This window comes from Pristis pectinata, chromosome 3 (assembly GCF_009764475.1).
Source record: "Pristis pectinata isolate sPriPec2 chromosome 3, sPriPec2.1.pri, whole genome shotgun sequence".
NCBI lineage: Eukaryota > Metazoa > Chordata > Chondrichthyes > Rhinopristiformes > Pristidae > Pristis > Pristis pectinata.
This window is the reverse complement of record NC_067407.1, coordinates 82,157,596-82,184,665: the sequence shown is the minus strand read 5'-3', so window position 1 is coordinate 82,184,665 and position 27,070 is coordinate 82,157,596. Positions and strand designations below refer to the sequence as shown.

At 40.0% G+C, this 27,070-nt stretch overlaps 1 protein-coding gene across 1 annotated transcript in view; it reads left to right on the top strand.

Annotated features, from left to right (window-relative positions):
- ralgapa2 (Ral GTPase activating protein catalytic subunit alpha 2) overlaps positions 1–27,070 on the top strand; it is a 355,144-nt gene that overhangs the window by 93,281 nt on the left and 234,793 nt on the right. The window contains exons 11-16 of the mRNA XM_052010999.1: positions 11,947–12,126; positions 13,722–13,856; positions 14,866–15,014; positions 15,922–16,033; positions 22,379–22,616; positions 23,611–23,778. Of these exons, the coding sequence (XP_051866959.1) occupies positions 11,947–12,126; positions 13,722–13,856; positions 14,866–15,014; positions 15,922–16,033; positions 22,379–22,616; positions 23,611–23,778 (982 nt within the window). The remainder of the gene's footprint in view (positions 1–11,946; positions 12,127–13,721; positions 13,857–14,865; positions 15,015–15,921; positions 16,034–22,378; positions 22,617–23,610; positions 23,779–27,070) is intronic.

Here is a 27,070-nt window from a genome sequence, read left to right as displayed (position 1 = left end):
GGATAGTCAGCATGGTTTTGTGTGTGGGAAATCATGTCTTATGAATTTTATTGAGTTTTTTGAAGAGGCAACCAAGAGGATTGACAAGTGCAGAGCAATAGACATTGATAGGTTAGTCCAGAAGGTTAGATCACATGGGATCCTGGGTGAGTGAACTAATTGGATACAAAATTGGTTTGGTGGAAGGAGACAGGGCGGTAGTGAAGGGTGGCTTTTCAGGTTGGAGGCCTGTGGCCAGTGGTGTGCCACTGGAGAATGGAGGATGCTGTAGAACAGAGAGACCTAGAAGTACAAGTACATAGTTCCCTGAAAGTTGTGACACAGCTAGACAAGGTGGTGAAGAAGGCATATGGCACACTCCTTCATCAGACAGGGCAGGGGGTACAAGAATTCAACGTCATGTTACAGCTCTACAAGACATTGCTGAGAATATTGTGTTATAAAAAGAGACTGCATAGGCTGGGACTATTTCCCCTAGAGTGAAGGAGGCTGAGGGGTGTTCTTACAGATGTTTATAAAATCACGAGTGGTATGGATAAGGTGGATGGTCACAATCTTTCCCCCAGGGTAGGGGAGTCTAAAACTAGAAGGCATAGGTTTAAGATGAGAGGGGAAAGATTTAAAGGGGACCTCAAGAGCATGCTTTTCCACACAGAGGGTTGTGATTATCTGGAACGAGCTGCCAGAGGATCTGGGAGAGAGAGGTACAATTGCAACATTTGGACAGGTTTGTGGATAGGTGGGGTTTAGAGAGATATCGGCCAAATGCAGGTAAATGGGACTAGCTCAGGAAGGCACCTTGGCCGGTAGGGATGAGTTGGGCCTAAGGTCCTATTTCTGTCCCCATAGTCATGACTCTGACTATGACTGTTTGACACAATGTACCTATTAAGGAAGTGCAAGAGATCTGGTAAATCCTCTTCAAATACAAAACGTCCATGTTCCACTTCTTTGTAGTTGATGATTAATAGCCAAGGCTTCTGGTTCTATTGCCAATCTCCAAATAATACCTGGAGGCATCTGAGGGGTGAAGGAGTTTCTCAATTTAAGTCAGGCCAGGTTCGGGCCTGTATAACTTCAGAATCAGAATCAGGTTTATTATCACTGACGTATGTCATGAAATCTGTTGTTTTGTGGCAACAGTACAGTGCAAGACATAAAAACATAAAAATTACTGTAAGTTATAAAAATAAATAAAGAGTGCAAAAGAGGAATAACAAGGTAGTGTTCATGGACTGTTCAGAAATCTGATGGCGAAGGGGAAGAAGCTGTTCCTAAAACATTGAGTGTGGGTCTTCAGGCTCCTCCCCGATGGTAGTAACGTGAAGAGGGCATGTCCTGGCTGATGAGGGTCCTGAATGATGGATACTGCCTTCTTGAGGCACCGCCTCTTGACGATGTCCTCGATGGTAGGGAGGGTTGTACCCGTGATATATATCACGGTTTATAAATTATTTTCAGAGATCCTGAAGTTGTGTTTAAAGTGGTGAGGCTGTTGTCTAGAAATTTACTTGCATGATGGTGTCTTTTTTGCTGTTACGTTTTTGAAATTTGTTAATTCCTGTATCAACATGATCATTTAGTTTTCAGGGTTGAATCATGCCATTCTGGAAATTTTACTGGGTACTTTTTGTCACAAATTGTGCTTATGAGGGTTACTGAACTCTGAATACAACCCCCCCCCCCCCCCAAAAGAATTTGGAGTATTGTCAAGATAAATTGGATCCTGTTGATCTACAATGAATCTGTCACTAGTCACTCTCAGCTTAATCTGTTTTAAGTAGCAGATACGTGGTTTAAAAGGATACTACCTGAGCAGCTTCCAGCATGCACTAGGTGTCTGGAAGGTTCCCTAGTTATTTACTTACTGACTCTCCTTTGAGGCACCACCCTTCCCCACCCAATCCCACCTTATTGCCAAACACCCAACCAAAATTTTCCACCCCTTCAGATACTGATCCTTTGACAAAATCATGTGATGTAATACATTTGAGGTGGCAGGAGAATGCACAATAAATAAGAGGATTCTGTGTGGTGAAGAAGCAAAGGAACAGTGTGGTGAATGTCTGGTGATCTTTTAAGATGGCAAGACAGATCAACAAGGTGGTTAAAAAGGCAGGCACAACAGACTGCAGATGAAGGGTCTGGACCAGATGATGAGCCTCAACCTGAAACATCGACTGTCCATTTCCCTCTGTAGATGCTGCCTGAACCTACTGAATTCCTCCAGCAACTTGTGTGTTGGTTAAAAAGGCATATTGGGGTGTTTTCTTTATTGCTAGAGGCACAGAATATAAAGGTAGGGAGGTTTAACTAGAATTGTACACATTAGTTGGGCCATAGCTTGAAGACTATGTGGTTCTGGTCACCACCTAACAGTGATGATTGCATTGGAGGGATGCTAAGCAATTAGGGAATTGGTTTATTATTGTCACTTGTACCAAGGTACAGTGAAAAACTTGTGTTGCATACCGTTCATACAGGTCAATTCATTACTCAATGCATTGAGGTACTACAAGGTAAAACAATACAGAATGCAGAGTAAAGTGTCCCAGCTACCAAGAAAGTGCAGTGCAGGTAGATGATAAGGCGTAAAGTCATAACGAGGTAGATTGTGAGGTCAAGAGTCCATTTTATTGTACTAGCGAATCATTCAGTAGTCTTATAATAGCAGGATAGAAGCTGTCCTTGAGCCTTTTCAGGCTTTTGTATCTTCTGCCCAATCTGAGAGAGGAGAATAGAGCATGTGCAGGTGGGTGGGGTTTTTGATTATGCTGGCTGCTTTACTGAGACAGTGAGAAGTATAGACAGAGTCCATGGAGAGGAGGCTGGTTTCTGTGATGTGCTAAGCTGTGTCAATAACTCTCTGCAATTTCTTGCGGTCACGGGCAGAGCAGTTGCCATACCAAGCTGTGATGCATCCAGGTAGGGTGCTTTCTATGGTATATCCATAGAAGTTGGTGAGTGTCAAAGGGGACATGCCAAATTTCTTTAGTCTCCTGAGGAAGTAGAGCTGCTGGTAAGCTTTCTTGGTTGTGGTGTCTACGTGGTTGGACCAGGACAGGCTATTGCTGATGTTCACTCCTTGGAACTTGAATCTCAACTCTCTCGACCTCAGCACTATTGATGTAGACAGGAGCATGTGCACCGCCCCCCTTCCTGAAGTCACAAGATCACAAGACAAAGGAGCAGAAGTAGGCCATTCGTCCCATTGAGTCTGCTCCGCCACTCCACCGTGAGCTAAACTATTATCCCATCTAGCCCCAATTCCCTGCCTTTTCCCCATATCCCTTTATACCCTGACTAATTAGATACCTATCAATCTCCGCTTTAAACACCCCCAATGATCGGGCCTCCACAGCTGTACGTGGCAACAAATTCCATAAATCCATGACCCTCTGGCTAAAGAAATTTCTCCGCATCTTTGTTCTAAATGGGGACCCTCTAATTCTAAGACTGTGCCCTCTTGTCCTGGACTCACCCACCATAAGAAACAAATTAGCCACATCAACTCTGTCCAGTCCTTTCAACATTCAAAATGTTTCTATGAGATCCCCTCTAATTCTTCTGTACTCCAATGAGTACAGTCTAGAGCTGACTAACGCTCCTCGTATGTAAGCCCTTTCATTCTGAGAATCATCTTCGTAAACCTTCTCTGAACCCTCTCCAACATCAGTACCTCCTTTCTAAGATAAGGGGCCCAAAACGGCACACAGTATTCCAAATGAGGTCTCACCAGTGCCCCATAGAGCCTCATCAACATATCCTTACTTTTGTACGATATTCCTCTTGAAATGAATGCCAACATAGCATTTGCTTTCTTTACCGCTGACCCAACCTGGAGGTTAACCTTTAGGGTATCCTGCACGAGGACCCCCAAGTCCCTTTGCACTTCCGAATTTTGAATTTTCTCCCCATCTAGATAATAATCTGACCGTTTATTTCTTCTTCCAAAGTGTACAACCGCACATTTCTCAACATTGTATCTCATCTGCCATTTCTTTGCCCACTCTCCTAAATTGTCCAAGTCTCTCTGCAACCTTTCTGTTTCTTCAACACTTCCTGCTCCTTCACCTGTCTTGGTGTCATCTGCAACCTTAGCCACAAAACCATTTAGTCCGTAATCTACATAATTGATATACAGTGTAAAAAGAAGCGGCCCGAACACATACCACTGCGGAACACCTCTAGTAACCGGTAGCCAACTAGAACAGGATCCTTTTATTCTCACCTTTTGCTTTCTGCCTATCAGCCAATGTTCTACCCATTCTAATATCTTTCCTGTAATTCCATGGGCACTCATCTTATTAAGCAGCCTCTTGTGTGGCACCTTACCAGAGGCCTTTTGAAAATCCAAATACACAACATCCACAGCCTCTCCCTTATCCATCTTACTTGAGATTACCTCAAAAAGTTCCAATAGGTTGGTCAGGCAGGATCTTCCCTTAATGAAACCATGCTGGCTTGGACCTATTTTGTCATGCACCTCTTGGTATTCCATAACCTCGTCCTTGAGGATCAACTCCAATAACTTTCCAACCACAGATGTCAGACTAATAGGCCTGTAATTTCCCTTTTGCTGCCTCCCTCCTTTCTTAAACAGCGGAACTACATTTGCGACCTTCCAGTCCTCCGGAACCATGCCAGAGTATATTCCTGGAAAATCATCTCCAATGCCTTCACAACCTCTAAAGCCACCTCCTTCACAACCCGAGGGTCCGGGAGACTTATCTGTCCTTAGTCCATTCACCTTCCCGAGCATCTTCTCTCTAGTAATCTTGATTGTACTCAATTCTATTCCCTGAGACCCCTGACTATCAGGTATACTGCTGATGTCTTCCACAGTGAAGACTGATGCAAAATACTCATTTAATTCCTCTACCATTTCTTTGTTACCCATTATAATTTCTCCAGCATTGTTTTCAATAGGTCCTATATCTACCCTTGTCTCTCTTTTACTCTTCATATATTTAAAAAAACTCTTAGTATCCTTTTGTATGTTATTTGCCAACTTCCTTTCATAATTCATCTTTTCCTTCCTAATGACTTTCTTAGTTTCTTTCTGTAAGTTTTAAAAGTTTCCCAGTCTTCTGTTTTCCCACTAATTTTTGCTTCCTTGTATGTTGTCCCTTTTGCTTTTATTTTAGCCTTAACCTCTCTCGTTAGCCACATTTGTGCCATTTTTCCATTTGTAATCTTCTTCTTTCTTGGAATATATCTATCCTGCACTTTCCATACTTCTTGTAGAAATTTCATCCACTTCTGTTCTGCTGTCCCTCCATCTAGCTACTTTTCCAATCAATTTGGGCCAGTTCCTCTCTCATGCCACTGTAATTTCCTTTGTTCCACTAAAATATTGACACACCTGATAGCAACTTCTCCTTTTCAAATTTGAAACTGAACTCAATCATATTATGATCACTACTTCCTAAGGGTTCCTTTACCTTTAGTTTCCTAATCATCTCAGGTTCATTACACAGCACCCAATCCAAAACAGCCGATCCCCTGGTGGGCTCATCAACAAGCTGCTCCAAAAAGCCATCCCGTAGGCATTCTACAAACTCTCTCTCCTGAGATCCAGTACCTTCCTGACTTTCCCAATTTACTTTCATGTTGAAATCCCCCATAATTGTCTTGACATTGTCTCTCTGACATGATTTTTCTATTTCCAGCTGTAACTTGTAGTCCACATCCTGGTTGCTGTTTAGGGGGCCTGTATATAACTGCTATTAGGGTCCTTTTACCCTTGCCATTTCTCAACTCAACCCATGATTCTACCTCTTCTGATCCTATATCCCTTCTTTCTAGTGATTTCATATCATTGCTTACCATCAGGGCCAAACCTCCCCCTCTACCTACCTGCCTGTCTTTCCTATACACTGTGTACCCGTGGACATTCAGCTCCCAATCACATCCATCATTAAGCCATGACTCGGTGATGGCCACAATGTCACATCTTTTAATTTGTAGCTGTACTACAAGGTCATCCACCTTATTTCTAATGCTATGTGCATTTAAGTACAGTACATTCAGACCAGTATCTGCTACTGATTTCGCTGTATTTCTATTACACAGTAAATTATCCTGTCTTTTCACCTACCTGTCCTTCTTGCCATCTTTGCTGCACACTTATCTTTGACTTGTTCCTATTTTCCTCTTCCTCGACCCTAACATGCTGGTTTCCTCCCCCCTGCCAAATTAGTTTAAACCCTTCCTGACAGCTATATTAAACATTCCCACCAGGATATTGGTACCCTTTGAGTTCAGGTGTAACCCATCCTTTTTGTATAGGTCATACCTCCCCCAAAATAGATCCCAATGATCCAAGAATTTGAAGCCCTGCACCAGTTACTCAGCCACGCATTCATATGCCTGATTCTGCTATTCTTGTCTTCATTAGCACGTGGCACAGGCAGTAATCCTGAGATTACTACCCTGGAGGCCCTGCTTCTCACTTTCTTCCTAACTCCCTGTAATCTTCCTTCAGGACCTCCTCCCTTTTTCTATCTATGTCATTGGTATCAACATGTATCAAGACTTCTGGCTGCTCGCTCTCTCCCCTCAGAATACTCTGACCCGAGCTGAGACATCCCGTACCCTGGCACCAGGGAGGCAACACACCATCCAGGTATCCTTATCAGGATCGCAGAATCTCTTGTCTGTTCTCCTCACTGTGGAATCCCCTATAACTAGTGCATTTCTCCTTACTTTCTGGACCACGGCACCAGACACAGTGCCAGAGTCCCGATCGCTGTGGTCTTCCTCTGTCAGGTCATCCTCTCCAACAGTATCTAAAACGATATACTGATTTCTGAGGGGGACTGCCACAGAGGTGCTCTCTACTATCTCTATAGCTTCTGTCAATCACCTCCTCACTTTCCCTGATTAACTGGAGGTCATCAAGCTGCAGCTCCAGATCCCTAACATAACCCCTAAGGAGCCGCATCTCAATGCACCTGGCGCAGATGTAGTCCTCGGGGAGGCTGGTTGTCTCCCAGGGTCCCCACATCTGGCACTCCAAACACAACACTAATCATAAATGCATACTGCTAATGCTACTATCTAATGCTACTGAATAAATAAACCAGTAACTTACCCCCTTACCATAAATCTCGCCTCTTACCTGTTCTTGCCGAAGCCTGTTGAGCCAAAGCTTTACCACTCTGACTCAGACCACTCCGATGACGACCGCTCCCCAACTATCGCTCCGCTAGACAATGCCTCTCTTATATAGCGAAGGTAAGTTTCTCCTGCTCCTTTAGGCCACTCGCTCGCACTCCGATGCTCTCCCTCTCCCATCAATCAGCACGAAGGCAAGTCTCTCCCGCTCCCCCAGGCCGCTTGCTCGCACTCTGATGCTCTCGCACTCCCACCAACTAGCACTTTTGTTTTGCTGACATTGAGGGAAAGGTTGTTGTCATGACACCATATCACAAAGCTCATTTTCTCCTTCTTGTACTCCAACTCATCATTATTTGAGATACAGCCCACTACAGTGGTATCATCTGCAAACTTGTAGATGGTGTTAGAGCAGAATCTGGCCACACGCTCATCAGTGTATAAGAAGTAGAGTAGGGGGCTGAGGGTGCAGCTTTCTGAGGCACCAGTGTTGAGAATAATTGTGCCGGATGTGTTGCTGCCTATCCTTACTGATAGCGGTCTGTTGATCAGGAAGTCAAGACACAAAAGTGATGATTCCATTGGAGGAATGCTAAGGAAATTTATAAAGATGGAAATCTATCTGGAAATACTGTATAAACCAGGGTTGTATACTTTGACACAAAAGGCTGAGTGAAGGTTTAATTGTGGTGTGTAAAATGATGAGAGGCCAAGATTCAAGACCAGGGCACATAGAATTAAAGCAATTGATAGAAATGTTACGGGGGAAATGGGGAAAAAAATCTTTTTACCCAGACAGTGGAAGTGGTCTTAAACTACATTCTTGAAAGGGTGGTAGAGATTGAAACCCTCAGTACTGTTCAGAAATACATGGATGTGTTCTTGGAAGAACTGTGACATGAAGGCCAGTGGATCTCTTGCTGGAAGATGGAATTAGGCTCGATAGCTTTCTTGACCAGCATGGATATGATAGGCTCAATGATTTCCTGTGTCATGTAGTTTCTACGAGTCTCCAAGCACTAGCTAATGGTCACAAACCCTGTTCCACTGATTACCTTACCTCAGCTCACTCAACCACTGACTGGTCGCCGCACAGCCCACCACCATTTGCCAAGAATCAAACCTTGTGCCTCCTGATCCATGATCACTCCAAGCTGCCTCCTCCAAATCTTCAATCCCTGGGCCTCTTTCCCACCTCACACCATTATCCCCCACCCCGGTTGCAGAATTGCCTGATACTCTTTGAATAGTCTCTTCACACCAAAGGAGGGCCTTTGTATGTTTAGGCTGATTCAGCAGCATTTGGTGCCTCAGGTGTTGGATGCTCCTGAATTTTTAAATTTCGGTCCCATAACTAAAACTAAGTTAATCTACCAGTCAACAGGCACCATTTCTCTAGTAATCTCTTTCAGTGTGCTTTTAGGCACCTGACTTGCAGAATTATAAAGAACTTCTTTTAAGTGACATAGTACCCTCTAGTGGAGCAGTCACATTGAAGTTACTGGCTTTGCCTAATGTTCCTTTTGCAATTTCGAAGATATCAAATTAAATGACCCGATTGTAATTGGACAAAACCTACATTTTGAATAATTTCAAATTTAAAATTGACAGGCTAAACTTGAGTTAGAGATGGTAAAATAAATGAGTTTTACTATATTGTTGTCTTAATAACCCCATGCAACAATAAAATGCAATTTCTACTAACATCTTTAATCTCTACCATTTTTGAAAGCTCTTCATTTTCCCTACTTCCACATCAAACCCTGTTTTCAATCCACTTCATCCATTCCACATATTATCAAAGATTGGTCCTGCTCCTGTTTTTTTCACTTTTGTTCTAGTGAGCACTTCCTGTCTCAGCTTTCTTGATCTTCAGCCCAAGTATGTTCACTTCTACTTCAAAGTGCTATTGTTGCCATGTTTTTCAGGAAGTGCTGTCTGTTTTTTCAGTAAGTTCTAGACTTAGATCATGAGACATTTAAAACAAAGATACTTGGGTGGTGTCAATCCAACCAATGGTTCAGTTGGTAGCACTCTCCTCTGAGTCATAAGGTTGTCATTTCCTAAACCAATTCCAGAGGTGTCAGCATAAGAATCTTATTTGACATTTTGGTGCAGTCATGAGGGAGCGTTGCAGTGTCAAAAGTGGTGTCTGTTGATGAGTTGTTAACTCATGTTTGTGTCTTTCTTTCATGGTAAAAAGACTGCCATGAACCAACTTTGAAAAAAGTGGAGGAGTTGACCATAGTGTCAGTACTTGTGCCTGAATTCTGATCACTGAACAGATGATTTGGGCATTTGTAATTTGCTGTTTGTATGCAGTTGGCACAAACTGCTGTATTTCTTCTGTTATTTTCAATAGCTAGATTTCAGAAATACTTCATTTCAGATGACCTTCAAATGCAACCCAGTTTGTGCTTTATTTTCATTCAGTGCTTTTCTTTTTCTCTGATATTGTTTAAACTTTGAGTTTTTAGTTTAATCTGTCCAAATTTATAACCATTAAAATTCCATAGTCTATAATTAGATTTTTCTTTTTTGTGTGTGTGAAGTAGAATAAGTAACTGCTAAATTTAATTTTAAATAAAAGATATGAAATGTATATATTGTCACAAACCAGCAACAAAAGAAACACACTGAGCATGATTCAGTGTTAAAAACTATTTTATTAATCACTACTTATGATAATACGTAAAATAAAAGTAAAAATGTTAGTATGTTAGAATTCAAGAATGTTAAACCTCGAACGTTAACCCCAAAACTAAACTCTTCGTGTGTGTGTGTGACAAAGTCCAAAACTCCCAGTTCCGGAATGGTTCTTAAAGTTCAGTTCCGCAAGCCATAAGGTGAAACATGAGCAAGGGCTTCTTCAACAACCACCGTTGTCTGAAGATAAGATGTAGATGTAGAAAAACATAGAGAGAGTACATACGAAATCCAAATGTTCCACGATGGAACCCAAACGACACTTCAGTGTTTACTCGGTAGTGACTTCCTCACCCCGAAAAGCATCCGAACCGTGGTCGTCCACACACAAATACCTGTTTCCTTCTACAGGTCAGCAACAAAGTGAACTCCACCGGATTACTTCCAACTTCCATACATGGATTTCAGTGGCAAACACAGTTATTGTTTCTCATCCATCGATAGAGAAAACAAGCAGGCTGGTGTCTCTCTCCCTTCTCTCTCTCTCCTTCTTCTTCTTCTGACTTCTTCAACAACGTCATTACGTCCTTTATCTTCTATTGACGTAAGCACGCCCCACACACACATACACACACACTCTCTATCTTAAAGGGACTTTCACTGAGTCCATAACAATATCAATGAATTGTGTTCCTTAAAGAAAAGCTTAGTAGTAATATTAATTAGAAGAGAGTAAGGGTGGCACAGTGGTGCAGCTGGTAAAGCTGCTGATTCACTGTTCCAGCAGTCCAGGGATGATCCTGCCCTCTGGGAATACTCCACATATTCAGCACCAATCTCCCTGTGATTGCATTAGCTTTCTTCGGGTGCCTCCCACATCCCAAAGACGTGCAGTTATTGGTTAGTTGGCCCCTTTAAATTGTCCTCTGTTTGTAGGTGAGTGGTAGATCTGGGATCGTGGGTTGTGTGAACGTGGGAAGAATCAAACAAGATTAGTTTAAATGGATGCTTGATGGTTAGTTCAGACTTGGTGGGCCAAAGAACCTGTTTCCATGCTTTATAACTCAATAACTCTATCTGTAACTCTGAAATTAGAAGGTATATTTGAAATTATTAAATTCTATTCTAGTATATGCTTGATTACTTTTTTTAACTCCTGCAGTTTCCAAGCAATATCATACAGCTTTTATCTGGAGAATAAACTTAAGTATTTAAAATTCTACGAGAGCTGAGTAAACCTTGACTGAGAATTTGCAAAGGAGAGAAATCTGTCTGGTCAATCTTAGCCAAAATATCTAGAACCATGCTATGCTTTCATCATTTGATTACTGTACCATTCACTTTAATAGAAATTCTCATGCGAAATTCCTTCCATGTTGTGAAACATTAAAGAAACTATTTCAGAATTGATCCTTACAACAAAGTGCCTTATTTGTTGTAATCATCAGCTTATTGACCCCGCCCCCCCCAATTTACGGATGCCTGATTTACGAATGAGTGTTTGGGAGACTGGCAGTGTAGATTTCCCTGCTGATGTGGGGCTGCAGGCATCTTCTGCTGCGTGGTAACTCAGTTCACGATCCCATTTTGACTTGTGAACTGTTCGGATTTCACACAGTTCACAGGAACAGAACCCTGCCATGACCTGGAGACAACCTTTATGTTGGAAATGATTTAGGGAAGTAAACTGTTCGAGAAGCTGATTGGCAACCAAAACCAATTCTATGAAAAGTTAATTCCAGTCTTCTGATCTCACCCCTTTATAGTCAAAGAATGCTGCTTTGTTATTTATGTCACCGTTTGATTTTCTTACAGTGGTCTAAAGATAAATTTATTGTGAATTGTTGAAAATAAAAGATATTTTAAGAAAATGCTTCCTACATAACCATTATAGTTCATTTGGATGACAGCCCAGCATGTTACCCGTCATACAGCTCCCAATGGATCAGAATAATTTAAAGGAATTCCTGTTGTCACAGTGATTTGCTTTGAAAGGAAAAAAAGTCTTCGATATTCTGAATAAATTAATGGAAAACTTCCAAATCAGAGGTGATATTCATAAGACTCCAGTTTAAATTGGCATTAAATAATGGTTTACAACTTGCTTTAAATATAAATTAACAGCATCAAAATCGGCATTTAGAGGAACTTTCACATCAACTATGTCTTTCTAACTTTTAGGGGTTTCTGCTACCTTCTTGTGAAGCATCAGCAATAAAAAAAGTTGTCAAGGTTTATCGGAAATGGATCTTGCAAGAAAATAAACCTTCATTTATGGCAGAGCCAGAAATAATTGACACCGATGAAGATGTAGTTGATCATTCGGAGCAGCTTTCTCTAACGCTGCCAGATAACAAAGAGGTAAACAAGTAAGAATTTTGAATTGCAACACCTAGTATTGCCTCCTCTACATCAGTGAGACCCGATGAGGATTGAGGGATCGCTTCGTTGAGCACCTTTGCTCTATCAGCTGTAATAGCCAGGGTCTCCCAATGGCCAGCCATTTTAATTCCACTTCCCATTCCCACACTGACGTGTCTTTCTCTGTCTCCTTTACTGCCATTTTGATGCTAGATGCAGATTAGAGGAACATCACCTCTTATTCTGCCTTGGTAGTCTGCAACCTGACAGCATCAACATTGATTTCTCTAACTTGTGATAACCACTCACCTCTGTTTTCCTCCCCCCCCTCCCCCCAATGTTTCCCTTATCCCTCTGGCCCCATTACCCCTTCTCTCTCCCTCCCCCACTCTCACAATCACCTACACCTTCCTCCCTCTGATTCCGCACCTCCTTCCCTTTATTCCATGATCCACTGTCCTCTCCTATCAGATTCCATCTTCTTTAACCCTTTGCATCTTTCACCTATCACCTCCCAGCTTTTCACATCACTCCCACTCCCCCTCCTCCCCCACCCACCTATCTTCCCCCCTCACTTGGATTCACCGATCACCCGCCAGCTTGTGCTCTTTCCCCCTCTCCTCATCCTTTTATTCTGGCTTCTGCCCTCTTTCTTACCAGTCCTGATGAAGGGTCTCGGCCCGAAACATCGACTGTTCATTTTCCTCCGTGGATGCTGCCTGACCTGCTGAGTTTCTGCAGCATTTTTTGTGTGTTGCACCTAGTATTGCATATTTTTGTTTATTTTATATTAATGTGGTTTGCTTAACTGTTAAGACTGGCTAAGTATTTAAAACTGACAGTGTGGATTTTTTTGGCCTGCATGTATATTCTTGAAACCTGTGTTTTGGATTGAATCCAAGTATTAAAATGACATAACAAAAATCTTTACAGAGCAGCCACAAGATTTGCCTTTCAATGAAATTCATAGGTCCAGAAGTGAGTGTGCTTCGAAGATTTGGTTTAAAACATGCTCGGGTCTCTCACAGAGAGCATACTTGACATTTTGTCATATTATACTTGACCTTTGAATGTTTCATGCTGATTATTAACGGAAAAGCATTTCTTACTTGTTGAAAATGCAAACCTTTCTCACGAACATTGCAACTTGCTGCAAAGATGAATTGTTAGCAAATAATTTCTCTTGTGTGTCCTTATGACTGACAGAAATGGGACAACTCTGATGTCTAAGTCTGGTGTATGCATTTCAAAGAGGATATAGTAGAATGGTTGACACAATGGAAAGGCAACAGCAATTACAGAAAAGTGGCTTGATGTATTATTGTGTACCATAGAAATATAGTTAATGTTATTCTAGACAAATCAGATTTGGTTTTGTAGAAACTGTGGACAGTTATTCATACATGAATAAATAAAAATGTTGATTGTTATGTGATACATTGAAGGCTGATAGTTTCTAGAAAGATAGAAGCTTTAGCTATCTGTCAATTAGCACATTGCTTGGAAAAATGTTAAGAAAGTTTTTTTTCATTTACTGGATTGCAAATTTTGCTATTAATGTTATGTATAGTTTAATTCTTTTCATGTTTTTAAAGTCCAGTCAACAGTCAAGACACAGGCGAACATCTAGCTGGGGGAGAACATATTCATTTACAAATGCTATCAACCGGGGCTGTATTTTTGAAGAGGAAAATGGAAATGTTCAGGCTGGTATTCAGTCAACATTGCAAGTGAGTGTGATCAAGTTCTTTTGCGAGCTGCTGTAATTTTTGCTGAAAGGTGATACTACTAAAGCTCTTTCTTTTCTTCTTGTTATCATATGGGTGTCTTGTTGCTCCTTTTGGAAAAAGTGTAAACTCTGCTTTTCCTCAAATTGTCTATGCAGCAGGGAAACATATGGCATCTTAATTCCTCTCACTTTGTAACATGTTCTAGATTGGAATGGCACTGCATGAGATGTTTATCTCCCATCTGTATCATTAAAGTACCCAGTAAGTTGCAGTTACAAATTATGTGGCCTGCTGTGGCCATAACAGACTAATAGGGTTGATTGCTACAAAGAAGATTTTGTACCATCTCTCCATCTAACTGTGCACTCTGCATTCACAGAACAAGAAACAGATTACTGTATACGCTGACCAAAAAATGGCTATTTGCATTGATTACATTTCCCAACAGTTTGTCTGTGGTTCTATAGTTTAAAGCAATTCATACTCATCTAGGTACTTTTTAGATGTGAGAATTTCTGTCTCCCACTGTTTTAGGCAATGAATTCCAGACCTCTGGGCATAAATTTTTTGCTTAGCACACCGCTTATGCTTCTAATAAATACCTTCAATCTAAATCTTGACCCCTCTGGTCAGGGAAATAGGGACTTCTTGTACACACTATGTAGGATTCTTAATTTTTTCACTTGGATTTGCTGGTGTTTCTCAGGTAAAATGGGTTAATCTAAGAACTGGTGAACTTTTCAGTATTTTCAGTAATTTTTCAGATATTTGTAGTATTTTGTTTTAATGCTCTTGTGATGTTTAGCTGTTCACCTCCAATGAAGTATTCAGGAGACAAGATATAGAATTACAAATGATGTGAGGGAGAGTATAACCATAATTTGTTTTTTTTTATGCTTTGAAAGGAAATGAATCAATGTGCAATCCATCTTGTTTTAGCTATTACTGGGACCATTTGTTCAAACAGAGGTCAAGGATGCACTAATATATATCTATATAAAATTTATAGGTTTTTTTGACCAATTCTGCAAATGTGTTCCTGTTGGAACCCTGCAATGATGTCACAAAGATCCTAGATGAACAAGTTGATGTGTGCAAGGCAGTCCTGAGTATCTATAGGCACATGATCATGGAGCTGACCATGAATAGAAAGACATGGTGAGTATTAGCATCGGCCTTTACTATCTTGAAACTTCCTACATTTAAAGTCTGATTAAGTTAATAATAATTTTCATTTATGTATACATAGTGTCTTTAACATAGCAAAAGCATGCCAAGATCCCTCAAAGGAACAAGTCAAATTAAAAAAAATGATTCTGAAGAGAAGTGACCAAAAGCTTGGTCAAAGAAGTAGGTTTTGAAAGGAGGAATGAGGGGTTGACAGGCTTTGAGGATTTATATAGGTCAGCAGGACCTTGATGTCAGTTGGAACACATGCAGCAGTGCGAGAAAGATTTCAGATTGGTGAGAATTATCCAAAACATTGCTCTGTGTATTTTGACTTTAAAGAAAACTGGAGGAGGAATGAGGATTTCAGCAGCAGATGAACTGAAGCAATGGACAATGTTACCAAGATGGACATAGGTGGACTTAGTGATAGAACAAATATTAGGTCCAAAACTCAACTCATCAAAAATGTACAGTCTGGTTCAATGTCAGACAGTTTTCAGGAAGAAAACTAGAATCAATGATCAGGGATCAGAGTTTATAACAGAACTGAAAATGATGTCATCAGCTTTCATCCAATTAAATATTGGGAAGTTTCTGCTCCTCTGGTACTTGATGTTAGACAAATGCTTTGACAACTTCAAGTCTGATGATGAATCAGCAGGCCGTGATGAAATAAAGCTGGATGTCATTGGTACATGTAGAAAGTAACTCAATGTCTTTGGATGATGTTATTGTTCACGTTCAGCAAATATTGCATCCACAGAATCGCAACACACATTGGCAGCAGTTGAATGTTCCCACTGTAAGCATGGCGTTTGACTTGTTAGCTCTAGTATATTGATTTAGACATATTGTATGGAAATGTTTCCAATGACTGGATTTTTCTTTTATACAGGGAGCAACTTCTGAGAGTATTGCTGAAGATTACTGAAGCAATTATGCAAAAGCAACAGGATTTGCACAAACGGGATGTTTTTGCAGAACATATGGCTGAACTACTTTTTCGGGTAAAGTGTATAAATATCTTAATGGGAAGCTCTGTATATAATGAGTATATAAACAATATGAGGGCTGCAACAGCAAATGTTGGAAATAAACATTGTCAGGCAGTATCTGTAGCAAGAGTAGAGTAAATTATTTTCTTCCCCAAATCATTTCTGTGCATCTTAAAAATCTGGGCATCTTTTAAGTATTCCTAATTTTGATGCAAGGTCATCAGCCTGAAACCTTACCACTATTTCTTTCCCCATAGTTGCTGCCAGACTTATTTGTGGTTTCCAGATGACTATTTTCAGCATTTTCTCTTTATATTTCAGGTTTCCAGTATCCCATGGGCAACACACACAAAACGCTGGAGGAACTCAGCAGGTCAGGCAGCATCTACAGAAGGAAATGAACAGTCGACGTTTCGGGCTGAGACCCTTCATCAGGGTTCCTACAGCATTTTGTGTGTGTTGCTCCAGATTTCCAGCATCTGCAGTCTCTCTTGTGTTTCCAGTATCCACGGTATTGTGTGCGTGCGTGCGTGTGTGTGTGTGTGTCCATTGTACATTATACAGGAAGTTCCCAGGTTATGACGGTTCCATTCCTGAGAACTGTTCGTAACCCAAACTGTTTGTAAGTCAAGCAGGAACGGAAAGAGTGGCCACCAGCCAGCCTCACTGACTCGGTGAATGAGCGAGTCTGCTCAGCACTCCCAGCTCTGCTCAGCTCGACCCAGCCTCAGATTGTTGAGGCTCGGGAGGGGGTGAGGGAGAGAAGACACAAGGAAATCCTTTATTACACTTGACAGAAGATACCTGCAGCCCCATCCCCATCCACCCTGCCTGTCTCCCAAATGCTTGTTCATATATTATGGGGAGGGCCTCTAAAGTGAAAATTGATGCTTATTAGAACATCTTGCAAGTTTCATCTTTGTGAGTTATCATTTGTCATTTGTCAGACAAAATTGCAATTGATCATAGTTTTTTTTATCTTTTCAGAGGTCTTTTGTAGATTGGGACAAGCTAGCTTGTATTATTCATGATATCCAATGAAGATCATTATATTTTTGGGATAGAATGGAAAAATTTTCCCACAATGCATTCATCATCCCATGTGGATTACTTTTATAATTAATGAGATGTGTTTATTTACAAATTAACTTTTTTCATAGTCACTTCAGTTTCTTTAAATCCTTTCAGCTATAATGGCTCATTTTGCCCTACCCAATATTGCCCCTACCCACCCACCCTCATAATCTTCATCCCCATGTCTACCAGACAACATATTTTCATTATTAAAAATATGGAGCATGTATTCATTGCAAGGGAAGTTGGAAGTGGAGGTGCTTGTCCAAAACTCATTGATTTCCTTGCTGCAATGCCCAGCTGGTATACCTTTTGGGTGCAGTAGAGTTTCTAATCAATTGTTAAAACAAAAGTTTGCTGTTCAAACTTGTAATGGTTGAGGCTAATGGAGGGAAAATTACTGTGCCCAAAAGAGTTGCATTCTAGTTTTTATGGTAACAGAATTCACAAATCACTATCCAAAAATATGAGTTTTGGAATGAAACTCACTGTCACTGATTTTATGTGAAAAACAGTTAAAGATTGAACAAAAAAATTTTTTTCAACAAGTGTTTCCTGAAGTAAACGCTGATAACACAGCTTTGCATTATGGAAAATTGCGATACGGGCTGCTTCCTAGGAATGTAAACGCAACTTCCACGCCCCCGCCAACCACCATAATGCAGGGGTTCATCTTGGATAGACTCTTAATTTTTTTGTTATTTTGTATTTGTGATTTGGAGAGAGTGGGTAGGACTGTTATCACAAGATAAGGGAGCTGAAGTAGGCCATTTGGCCCATTGAGTCTGCTCCAAAGAAAAGAAAGGGAAAAAGAAAAAAGAAATGAGAAATGGGGGAATGTCCATGAGAAAAAAAACACTATTCCTTTCTAGCCCCAATTTCCAGCCTTATCCCCATGTCCCTTGATACCTTGACTAATAGATAACTATCTATCTCCCCTTTAAATGCCTCCAATGATCGGACCTCCACTGCTGTATGTGGCAAAGAATTCCATAAAGTCACTACCCTCTGGCTAAAGAAATTTCCCCTCAACTCTGTTTTAAACCTGTACCCTCTAATTCTAAGATTGTGCTCTCTGGTCCTGGACTCACCCACCAAGGGAAACAGCTTGGCCACATCTACTCTGTCCATTCCTTTCAATATTCTAAATGTTTCTATGAGGTCCCCTCTCATTCTTCTGCACTTCAGTGAGTACAGTCCAAGAGCCGACAAACGCTCATCATATGTAAGCCCTTTCATTCCGGGAATCATCCTCGTAAATCTCCTCTGAACCCTCTCTAACATCAGCACATCCTTCCTAAGATATGGGGCCCAAAACTGCACACAGTATTCCAAATGAGGCCTCACCAGTGCCCCGTAGAGCCTCATCAACACCTCCCTACTTTTATACATTATACCTCTCGAAATGAATGCCAACATAGCATTCGCTTTCCTTACTGCCAATCCGACCTGGTGGTTAAGCTTTAGGGTATCCTGCACGAGAACCCCCAAGTCCCTTTGTACTTCTGTACTTTGAATTTTCTCCCCTTATAGATAATAATCTGCCTGTTTATTTCTGTTCACAAAGTGTACAACTGCACATTTCTCAACATTGAATCTCATCTGCCATTTCCTTGCCCATTCTCCTAAACTATCTAGGTCTCTCTGCAACCTTCCTGTCTCCTCAATGCTCCCTACTCCTCCACCTATCTTGGTGTTGTCTGTAAACTTAGCCACAAAGCCAATCACTCCATCATCCAAATCGTTAATGTACAAAGTAAAAAGAAGCGGCCCCAACACCGACCCTCGTGGAACGCCACTAGTAACCGGTAGCCAAGTAGAACAGGATCCTTTTATTCCCACCCTTTGCTTTCTACCTACCAGTCAATGCTCCACCCATTCTGTTATCCTACCTGTAATTCCATGACCTCTCATCTTATTAATCAGCCTCTTGTGCGGCACCTTGTCGAAGGCCTTTTGAAAGTCTAAATACACAACATCTACAGCTTCTCCCTTATCCACCCTACCTGAGATTTCCTCAAAAAATAGGTTGATCAGGCAGGATCTTCCCTTCATGAAACCATGCTGGCTTGGACCTATCTTGCCTTGCACCTCTAGGTATTCCCTAACCTCATCCTTGAGGATCGATTCTAATAACTTTCCCACTACTGATATCAGACTAATAGGTCTGTAATTTCCTTTATGCTGCCTCCAACCTTTCTTATACAGCGGAACTACATTTGCAACCCTCCAGTCCTCCGGAACCATGCCGGAGTCTATTGATTCCTGGAAAATTATCACCAGTGCTTCTGCAATCTCTAAAGCCACCTCCTTCAGAACCCTGGGATGCACCTCATCTGGTCCTGGAGACTTATCTGTCTTCAGTCCATTTAGCTTTCCTAGCACCTTCTCTCTAGTAATCTTAACTGAACTCATTTCCATTCCTTGAGACTCCTGACTATATTGCTGATGTCCTCCACAGTGAAGACCGATGCAAAATACTCATTTAGTTCCTCTGCCATCTCTTTGTTATCCATTATAATCTCTCCTGCACCGTTATCGATTGGTCCTATATCAACCCGTGTCTCTCTTTTACTCTTCATATATTTAAAAAAACTCTTTAGTATCCTTTTGAGTGTTATCTGCCAACTTCCTTTCATAATTCATCTTTTCTTTCCTAATGACCTTCTTAGTTACTTTCTGCAGGTTTTTAAAAGTTTCCCAGTCTTCTGTTTTCCCACTAATCCTTGTTTTCCTTGGAGTGAGGGAGGCTGAGAAAGGGAGAAGCTGTTGGTAGAGATGGAAGTATGAATCAGTATTACAGAAAGAAGTATTTCTTTGGTATGCTTAAAGGGATGAGGAAAATGTGACTGGTAGTGGAGGTGGTGACAGTGGCATCATTGGAAGTGTTTGAAACTATGGAAACTGATCCTTTGAATTTGGAAATCTCTGGGGTTGAATGCAATATCAGAGGGGGTTTGGATGGATGAGAAGGGTGAAGCAGATGTGGAAGATGGAGCAGTTGTAGAAGAGAGCCCTGTCAATCAGAGTGGAGGGAAAATCATGGTGGAGGGAAAATAAATACACCTTGACAGTGCCAATGTGGAAGCGCTGTGTTGTCAGAACTGCAATGGATATGTGAGACTGGGGTAAAATAATGGAGTTCTTAAATGAAGCAGGGTGGGAGGAGATGTAATCAAAATCACTCTGACGGTCTGGGAATTGTTGTGGATACCAAATACCAACCTTTTCACCCGATGTGATGATGAAGTTGAGAAAAGGAATGGCAGAGTCAAAGGTGGACCAGGAGAAAGTGAGAACAGGTACTATAGAATAGCTGTAGTTCTCCAGTTCTTATTTGTGCCCATAGCTTGATGTTGTAGGAAGAGAGAGGGGAACGTTGCCCATCAAAAAAATAACTTCCACCAATTCCAGTGCTTTGACTGCAATTTATTTTGTTGCAGTCCACTTTAACACTTTGTTGTTAATTAGCAATATTTGTACATTTAAACTGAACATTATAAAATATTCTCAAGATTGCATCTACGATTATGCATGCCTAATCATAATTTGTTCCACATTTCTTCATACATCTACATTTGTCTTTCTTTCAAAATAGTCCTTATTTAAGTCTTTGCTAGTCTTCATTCTGCACCTATTTGCTCTATTCAAGGGCAAATTTTACTTTTTCATATTTGTGGAGATATTTAAATGGTGAGGAAAGAATTGTATAAAATAATTCCTGGATCTTACTAGAAAAATGGTTTTATGTTATGTTTTCTGGAAAATTTGTGAATGAAGGATCCATTGAGTTAATGCAGTAGTCCTACATTCAGAATAAACCATTTTAAATGAAATTGTATGTAGTGCTGAGATACCAACAGTAGTGGTAAAAATCCAAAGTGCAAATATCCTAAAGAAATAAGTGCACTGCTGCGCTAATGAGCTATTGCACAACTCCAAAAGACAAACTTGTATAACTCCAATTTATCCTGACAGTTTATGCATTCACGGGAATTTTAAACAAGTATAATGAAGTATGATAGCACTCTGAAAGTCTTATTTCAACTTGTAAAGATAGAACCTTGAAATATTTTGCCTGAGGGCAGCTAATTTAGCAGTAAATGATTGGACAAAAACTTAGATAAGTTATGTGTAAATGTGTATAGTGAAATTAAGTAACAGGCACATGCAAACATATGCATTAGGAGGAGCAGGCATCGGCTATTTAGCTGCTCAAACCTGCATCACCATTTAATAAAACCATCGCTGATCAGACTGTAGCCTCAACTCCACATTCCTACACTTTCCTAGGTACCTTCCGCCCCCTTGTGAAGAATCAATTTACCTATGTCTTAAATATATTCAAAGACACTGCTTCCACCACACTATGAGGAAGACAGTTTGAAAGATTCGACTCTGAAGAAACTTTTCATTTGTCTTAAGTTGGTCACATATTATTTTTAAACCGTGATGCTGCGTTATCCTACAAGAAGGAACATTATCTCAACATCCATCCTGAGAAGACTCCTCAGGTTTCAATCAAGTTCCCCTCTTAACTCTTTTAAACTCTAATGATACAAAAGAGAAGCTGCTTATTCCAGGTATTATTTGAGTAAACATTCGCTGAATTGTCTCCAATGTATTGACATACTTAAATAAGGAGACCAATATGGTACGCATTACACCAGATGTGGTCTCTCGCACCATTCCCCGTCTAAATGAAGCATAACCTGGTTAGTTTTGTATTTATTCCCCTCAGAATGAATGATAACGTACTATTAACTTTTCTAAATACTTTCTGAAGCTATATACTCACACTTTATAAATCATGCACAAGAACACCCAAATTCTTCTGCATCTCAGAGCTCTGCAATCTCACCATTTAGATTATATTTTTTAATTTTACCTGTCAAAATCGACAATTTCACATTTTCCCACTTTGTCTATTTCCCATACCTTTCCCCACTGACTTTTCCTAGCTATATCCCTGTCTAGTTTCCATGTCCTCTTCACAATTTGCTGTCCTACCTGTCTGCACTACACTATAAAATATTCACTAAAGAAATAAAGGAACATTGGATCATTATAGTTTATTTTTAGATTATTGTTGTACTTTTAATTGTTGCTTGTGGCAAAGTAATCAAAATCTTGATTGGGTTACATTGCTCTTGGGTATGTACATGGTTAAAATAAGGACCTCTAAGTTCCTATCCTTGCAGTGTTTATGTACCTTTTTATCTTCCATTGTATTTGTTTTTAAGTCACTTGATTATATCTTAAACATATTTTCCTTTTGTGTAGACTCTTATTGTCGCTTGGATCCGAGCTAATTTGAGTGTGTATATTTCGAGAGAGCTATGGGATGAACTACTGTCTGTGCTATCATCTCTCACCATGTGGAGTGAGCTGATCACTGAGTGGGCAAAGATCATGGATTCTCTTACTGTGGTGTTAGCAAGATGTGTATACAGTCTCGATATGAATAACTTACCACTGGACAAGCTGAGTGAACAAAAAGAGAAGAAACAAAGAGGGAAAGGTAATGTAACTGGTTTATATAGGTTTGTGGAAGGCCATTCTTCAGGGGATGGCGGAAATGTGACCCAGTTGCCAATTGTTATTCATCAGTACGCTTGATGGATCATGCTTGCGTCAATAATAATCCCATGGTATTGTCACAATGAAAGCCTGGTTCTGTCTTTGAATTGCACTGCAAGACTGTTATTATCTCTATTCATAGTGAACTTTATTTTGGATTCATGTTTTAGATGCACTAAATTAGTTGTTGACTCTTTGATGGGGATCTTAACTGCAAAACAGGTGAATTTTGGTTAGGTGAGATGTAAAATGGAAAAATATATCAAAACTGATTCAAATGCTCCAATTGGTTTCATGGATCAGTTGCGGGACGGGGAAGCTGATTATTATTTTAAATGTTATAATGAGGCTGTACATCTCAGATTTAACCCAATTTATTTCTAAGTTTTGCCTGATTACAAAAGGGAAGCAGTGTTTCTTGGATCTCGGTGCTTTTGCTGAGATCCCTAAGCCACAATCTTCTAATGGCATGATGGCTTATATATCTGCTTACACCTCCAATTGCTCCACTGGCCTTTTTTATTCTCTCTTGTCTCCAGTTGTCCTCTCCCAATGTGTTTGTAGGCTTCTGAGTCATTATGATCCTCAGACTCTCTCCTTCCTCTCTCTTCCATGGCCAAGGATGGGTGACAAACTTTTACCCACCCAGAAACCAACCCACTTCTCAATCTGAATGGCTTCATCTGGAAAGCAGAAATGTTGAAGTATAATCGGACCTTGCTTTTAAATTCTAAAGGATGTGAGGAAAATCTTTTCTTCTGGGTTCTCAAATGCAAAATGACTTCTCCGATCCCTCCAAGACCACATTACTAGGGAGGCATTAATGTTCTAGATTTGTAGTAGAACTGTTGAGTTGACATCAGAAGGATTGCATAAATTAACTGAAAACCAGTAGAACTGATTTTAATATATTTTATGCATCTTTAATTTTTAAGGTGTATACCAAGATCTTAGTAAAGTAACTGGAGTAGGTAGGTCCTTTTCTCTAAGCTGGAGAAATCAAGCTGATGGCACACAAGAGCATATGCGATTTAGAAGTGCGACTACCTCTGGTGCCCCAGGTGTTGAAAAAGCCAGAAATATTGTTCGCCAGAAAGCAACAGGTAAGCTGTTGAAAGGGCTTAATTATTCATGAACTGTTTTTAGACAGTACAATAATTTGTGCGGTATTTGTGTTACTTTTTATATGCTTATATGAGTTACTTTTTATAATTAAAAACCTGGTAATTATGTGTTAGATATCAAGACTGATTCTGGATGAGAGAGATTTTAGTTTCATTTTAATAATTAAGGCATATTCTTGCTTGCTTCTGGCTTCTTCATTGACTTCTCTCCCCTCTGTATGATTTCATTTTCTCCTTACAAGTGACTTCTTTGCCTTTATAACAATGGCATTGGATACAGAAGCAAAGATACTTTAGTTAAAATTTCAAAGTTACTCATTAGACTTCAGCTAGGTTTTGTTTCCATTTCTGGGCATCCATTTCAGGATAGATAGAGTCTTCGGTTGAAGAGAGAGTTCACCAGTATGGTACATAGGATGAGAGATTTCAATTATATGAATTAACTGGCAAAGCCAGGATTGGTCTTCATAGAGTAAAGAAGCTTAAGAGATTTGATAGAGGTAGTCACAATTATGAAGGTTTGCATGGGTAAGGAGGGAGAAACAGTTTCCATTGGGAATAAAAAAAACACGGATTTAAGTCGATTGAGGGGGAGGGGAACAGGAAAAATTATTTGTTTTACATGATGTGTTATTATTATCTGGATTGAGCTCCATAAAAAGGTGATAATCATTTCTTGAAAATTACTGAATCAGAATTAAGTATATATGTAACAAAGCAAAATTCGACAGGCTATGAGACCAATTGGATAGCTCTTTCAGAGATCTGGCACTGACATGGACTGAATGGTCTCTTGTACTCTATGATTTTATCAGACACTCGTGCTTCATCTGTAGGCTCTGTCAGATCCTTTGTGTGCTTGTTTGGACTGAACCTGCAGGTGTATAGTTTCAGAATTTTGTTCATCTCCTAGCTTGTGTGTTCTATCTCACTTCTGTTTTATTGTAACGAACACCTTTTGATTTTGCGAATATCACTGACTTTTGCCCTTATTTCCAGCTAGACTCTTGCTTTCGTCAATAGCATACAATTCAAAAATTCTGCTGGTCTTGCTTTTTTCTTTTTCCACCCTTCACAACCTTCAAAGCATTTGGTCAAAGTCTACAACCACAGAAAGAGTGTATATTCATCATTCCTATCTTTTCCCATTTCCTTTGACTCAAACATTCCCAGCATTAATTTTAATCCATCTCCTCCTCTTTGCCTAACTTCTCCCTATCCTTTTGAGAAATATTCTATTGTCATATGTTCACAATGCAGATTCCATTACTTTGCCTAGAGATTATTGTTTTTGTTTTCTATGTACACTCTAGTTCACAATGTAAGGCCAGTCATCCTCGCCATTATGTCCTGTACTCCTGAGTTAATGCTGTCGACAAAGAATATTTTAAAAATACTTTCTATCTTGGAATATACTGAATAAATGATCTGATCTCTTCAAGCCATAAATTGGATGGTATATTTGAAGTACAATGTGCCAATGTATGGGGAACAAGTTTAAGTTTCATGTTAAATTTCTATGATTGTCACTTGTTTGCCATAGTGTAATGACTCTGAACAGGTGGTTTTACTACTCACAATTAAGTGCTGTTTTACCTATATTGTATTTTCTTTCTTTTGAATGGTACAGCTGTTGGTTTCCACCAGGACGGTGGTTCCAACTTGTATGTGTTGCACCTGTTGGATTCGACTGTTTTAAGTAGTTTTTTAAACATGTATAGTATTTAATACACCTCAAGTGGCTGCACAAGGAATGGCCGCTTCCTAGCTTATTGATTCGTCCATCAGGTGAATATGTGTTTTCCCATTGGTCAGTTTTGCCACAGGTATCTAATAGGTTTCCTGATTGGACTATTGTTAGCTAAGGAGCCCCTCTTATTTCAGGTATAAAAGGTGTCGATTTTTGTTAATCAGTCTCTTGCTCACTTCCACCCACCCCCCAGCCCTAGCTCATCTTTAGTTCCTTTTGTCTCGGCTCATCTCCTAGTAGCAAAGCTGGTGCCATGTGTTCTGTGACTGTTTCTTTGTTTTAAACTTCTCCAATAAAACTTTGTGAAGCACCAAGTTGTTTTCAACTCATTCCTGGACTCCTGAAAGAACCTGTGGATTCGAAGATAACTGGATCCGACACACCCTTGGGGTCTTGGATTATTATCACAAGTTATAGAGGGTCCATGAAGCACAAATAATAGAGAAAATTTAGTTGGAAGGTTGACCAATGAAGTAAAACTATGCTCAGCACACCAGGTGCTACATCCCTAGGACAATGCCAAATCTTTAAAGGAGTGCCATCACATCAGGTGCTAATGGAGAGATGTGAATTTTATCAAGTGTGATTAGTGGGGCTTTCATTCAAAATGCTTGGGAAGTACAGAACTAGACCATTAATACTGAATTAAAAGGAACTTGGGTGAAAGGGCCAGTGTGAAAACACATCCTAAAAACAGATTTGCATAGTGGAGTTTTCTAGATTTTGCATCAATTCCAGAAAAGTGGAACAAAACAAGGTCCTTTTCATTTCTCTTTTGTGCCATTACTAGTTTGTCTAGGAGTTATCCACAGAAGTCTTCTTTTGTTTGCTGCACAGGCTTATAGAGAAATACAAATCCTGCTCACCACAAATAGAGATTTCTTTTTATTATTAACTGCAAGACTCAAAATAGTGTACATCCATCTTTTTTTACTTTCCTTTTAAAGAGTGGAGCCTAAAGATAAAAGGCAAACAGATGGTGCATATTTGCCTTCTCAGGTGCCATTTCTGGCTGACACAGAGTTACAAAGCTATTGGCAAATAAACTTATCCCCATTGACAGTTAGCAAATTGGTGTGATTAGCATGTTTGCTTTTCATAAGCCCCACGGCTTTCACACTAGATCATGTTTGCATTTCTTCAATTTTTTTTTCAATTAAGGCCAAATTTGTAAATCAGTGTGGGTTCTTTTTAATAAATAATGACCAACTACAGACTTCTTTCACAAGATCCTTTGTGCTTAATATCTCTATTACTGTGATTTGATGGAATTAGTTGTTAAAAGGTATATAGATTTGCCAGATGGACAAGCCTTTAATAATGAGGGCTGTTTTTAAATATGCTGCATCTGTGTCCATGTGAGATGAAATAGATTTTTGCCACCTCCACTTTCCCTTATGATGAATCACTTGCCTAATTGAATTTTCCATGCAGTGAACATCAGAGTAATATGTTTTGCTGTATATGGGTTCTGGCGGAGAACTAATGGCAGTTTTAATTTTTCTTTGTCCATATAATTGA